At 43.7% G+C, this 4,037-nt stretch overlaps 1 protein-coding gene across 1 annotated transcript; it reads left to right on the plus strand.

The window, feature by feature from the left end:
• Positions 1–2,402: 2,402 nt before the first annotated feature.
• On the plus strand, positions 2,403–2,783 carry LOC124788695 (metabotropic glutamate receptor 2-like; the record flags this gene model as incomplete). The annotated part of the gene is made up of 1 exon (XM_047255976.1): positions 2,403–2,783. A coding segment is annotated over one exon (381 nt), but the record flags the coding sequence as incomplete, so codon positions are not given.
• Positions 2,784–4,037: the final 1,254 nt, after the last annotated feature.

Consider the following 4,037-nt stretch of genomic DNA (forward strand, 5'->3'; position numbering starts at 1 on the left):
GACCATAACTTCCTCTGACACTGAACCTGTACCCGACTTGCTAAGTGTGATCAAAAGATGACCGGGTGCAACAGATAATATGCCCGCTTCTCCACACTCGCACGAGCAAACTGCAGCTTTTCATTTCAATGTAGCGCACTGTGCAGACCTGCGCTGTTAGCCAGCCTGCAAAAGCCGCCACCACTTTTTAGTTGCTCTGTGTACGGACGGGCTGTGAATGTGGTGTGAATGAAAAATGTATGTGCTTGACATATTAGTTATATAACGAGTTAGTTTTCAGTCTCCTAATGATTCATCATCATATGCACAACATGATTAAAAGATTGCGGACACCTAATATTGGACTTTTACTAGCGGTTGTGTCTATGCTTCCTCTTTTATGATGGGATGAACTCTGCTAAGAACACTTCCAGTGATAACTGTGGAGGAGCAACAGCCTAATGACGGAAAACATCCCCAGACCACCTCCTCCATACTTCACTCTTTGGACTACACATGATGAGCAGCAATATTGTCCAGGCAGCCTCTAAACCTGAACCCTTCTCTCACATTGCCATAGGGTACAGAGAGATTCATCATTCCAGTTACTCGTTTCCAGTCATCCACTTTCCAGCGACTCAGCTCTTTCGCCACCTAGAGCATAACTTAGCACTGACTACAGAAATTTGTGGGTTATTAGAAGGTGCTCGACCATTGCACAGTTTTCTTTTTAACTGAGCACAGTCATTCTGATGGCTAGAGAGCTGGTGGCATTTTTGAACTCACGAGTGACTCCTTCCGATAATTTCTTTTTGTTTTTTACAGTCGTCCTTCGCAATTACCGATGGTCGTGAGATCTGACTGATCTTAGTCTGGCGGTGGTTTTCCTTTCGTGTTTCCACTTCACAGTCACATCAGCAACTTTAGCATGGACAGATTTTAAAATCTTGAAACGTCCATGGTCGATTTGTTGCTGATAGGAAATCCAGTAACCTGACAACGCTCCCAAGCAGAACTATAAATATGTAACTGTTTTTCAGAATCCAGACGCTGTATTGAATTTTATGATGAGAAGGAATGGCAGTATTACTTAATGGGCGTGAGACTGTTTTATAATCTATCAAGACGATCTATACTAATTTTACGAAATAACCTTTGGTTAAATTGCAGCACGTGGTAACCACTGGTAGGTTGAAAGCTAAATGATTCAAACAGAATTTAAGCTGCAACTTCGTGTCGCAGAAACCAGAATACGTAAATCTATATTTAGTTTAAATATGCATACTTTGCAGTGACATGTTCATTTATGCTGTAAGTAATCTCAATAGTTTTGTTCTGCTTTAAGATACTGATATCTCAAATCAATCACACTGATCCGTAAAGATCTTCATTATTTAATTTGTAATCGGAAAACGACGATTAGTGTCGACAATTTTATACAAAGTTAATTTTATACAAAGTTAACTGTCTCTCTTGTTCGGGAACATTGCAAGTGCGGTTCTGGCTGTTAATTAGAGCACTACACAAATATGTCACTACCGATGCATAACTACATTTTTCCCGACAGTCCGTCTACTCGACTTAAATATTATTGATGGAACAGAGTGACATTCTTAAGCTACTGAAGGATGCTGAGTAACGGCTAAACCGGCCAACTATTGTTATTGTTATATTCATTGTTGTCAACACAATATCAATGAATTTTTCATATGTTTACGAGTTTATTTCTATCATACTGTTTGTACTATGTTGCAGATCACTGGCTGTTTTGTACGACTGTCAGGAATTAAAACAAGCAGCTTTACAAGCTGGTGGAGATGCATTGAAGACGCAGTGAAGAAAAAAGTATTTTGGTGGGCTGTTAAATCCAAGTGACGTGTTTATGTTTCGAGATACATCTACAGTGAATACCAATGATGATTAGGTAACTGGACTAACGTAAAACATTCGAGCATATTGACAATATAGCTTATCTTCTGCGTAACAGGCTTCAAAAATTAGTATCTTTCTGAGTGCTGTGATATAGGTTCAAATGGATACAGGGTACCAAGAATAATAAAACACACCATTCTTGTATAAAATAAATTAAATGGAGTGTACTTCAGCGTGAAGAAAGCCAGATATTATCAGGGATGCCATCCATTTGTTCTTCGGATTACCGCTCTCGTAGCACGTGCAGGCGACCGTGTGACGTAATGCGGCTGGTGAGCAGCCACGACCGGCGGAGAGGCGCCAACGTCCTCCGCCTCCGGTAAACCATGTGCCAGACGCAGCGGGAGCGATGGCCGTGGCGGCAGTGCTGCGGCCTCCCGCCGGTGTCCCTGGTGCTGGCCGCCGCTGCCGCCGCCTGGGCGCTCACCACCCCCTGCCTGGCCAGCCACCCCCACCGCCACCACCACCAGCTGCAGCAGCGCTACCTGCAGGAGGCGGACGGAGCCAAGGCGCACCTCAGCGCCTGGAAGGCCGCCTGGCCCGTGAAGCGCGAGGCGGTGGTCGAGGGTGAGCTGGTGCTGGGCGGGCTCATGATGGTGCACGAGCGCTCCGACACGGTGACGTGCGGGCCCGTGATGCCGCAGGGCGGCGTGCAGGCGCTCGAGACCATGCTCTACACGCTGGACAGGATCAACGCGCCGCCCTCGCTGCTGCCCAACGTCACCATCGGTGCGCACATACTCGACGACTGCGATATGGACACTTACGGTCTGGAGATGGCGGTCGACTTCATCAAAGGTACAGGAAATGTAAATTACTTCCTTTATCTAAGAATACAGACAACTGTGGATGTACTGCCTGTACAGATGTAAATTACGGGCTGGAGCGTAATACGGCCTTTCTACAATGTGTATCTTCTACGTGTCAATGTTTCATTATTCCTCTTTCATAATTTATCCTACATACACCCATTTAAGTACGACATATCTGAAATAGCGGTTAGCGTGTATCTGGGAGTGGTAAGATGTTGAGCCAAAATTTTCAAGATACTTTTTATATTATTTATTTGCTTCATTGTTTTAAAATTGAGAAATGAAACAAGTCAAAAGGAGCAGTGTGGCACACATTGTTGTTGTTGTCGAGAGACTGGTTTGATGCAGCTCTCCATGCTATTGTATCCTGTGCAAGCATGTTCATCTCTGAGTAACTACTGCATCCTACATCCTTCTGAATCTGCTTACTGCGTTCATCTCTTTGTCTCCCTCTACGATTTTTACCCTCCACGCTTCCCTACAGTACTAAATTGTTGAACACATGATGCCTCAGAATGTGTCCTATCAACCGATCCCTTCTTCTAGTCAGGATACGTCACAAATTTCTTTCTCCCCAGTTCTGTTCAGTAGCTCCTCATCAGTTACGTGACCTACCAATCTAATTTTGAGCATTCTTCCGTAGCACCACATTCCTCTTCGTGTCTCAACTGTTTATTGTCCATGTTTCACTTCCATACATACTCCACACAAATACCTTCAGAAAGGACTTCCTGACAGTTAAATCTACACCCGATGTTAACAAATCATTTTCTTACGATATCCAGTCTACATTTTATATCCTCCCTACTTCCACCATTATCAGTTATTTACTTTCAAAATGGTTCAAATGGCTCTGAGCTCTATGGGACTTAACATCTGAGGTCATCAGTCCCCTACAACTTAGAACTGCTTAAGCCTAACACAACCATGCCCGAGCCAGGATTCGAACCTGTGACCGTAGCAGACACACGGTCCCAGACTGAAGCGCCCAGAACCGCTCGGCCACAACGACTAGCTATTTAGTTTCCCAATTAGCGAAACTCATCTACCACTTTAAATGTCTCGTTTCCTAATCTAATTCCCATTCGACTACTCTCCATTATTCTCGTTTGATTTGTTCATGTTCGTCTTATATGTTATTTTCAAGACACTGACTATTCCGTTCAACTGTTGTAGCAAGTCCTTTTCTGTCTCTGACAGAATTACAATGTCATCAGCAAACATCAAGGTTTTTGTTTCTTCTCCCTGGATTTTAATTCCTACTCCTAATTTTTCTTTTGTTTCCCTTACTGCTTGCTCAATACTCAGTTTGAA

This window comes from Schistocerca piceifrons, chromosome 3 (assembly GCF_021461385.2).
Source record: "Schistocerca piceifrons isolate TAMUIC-IGC-003096 chromosome 3, iqSchPice1.1, whole genome shotgun sequence".
Lineage (NCBI taxonomy): Eukaryota > Metazoa > Arthropoda > Insecta > Orthoptera > Acrididae > Schistocerca > Schistocerca piceifrons.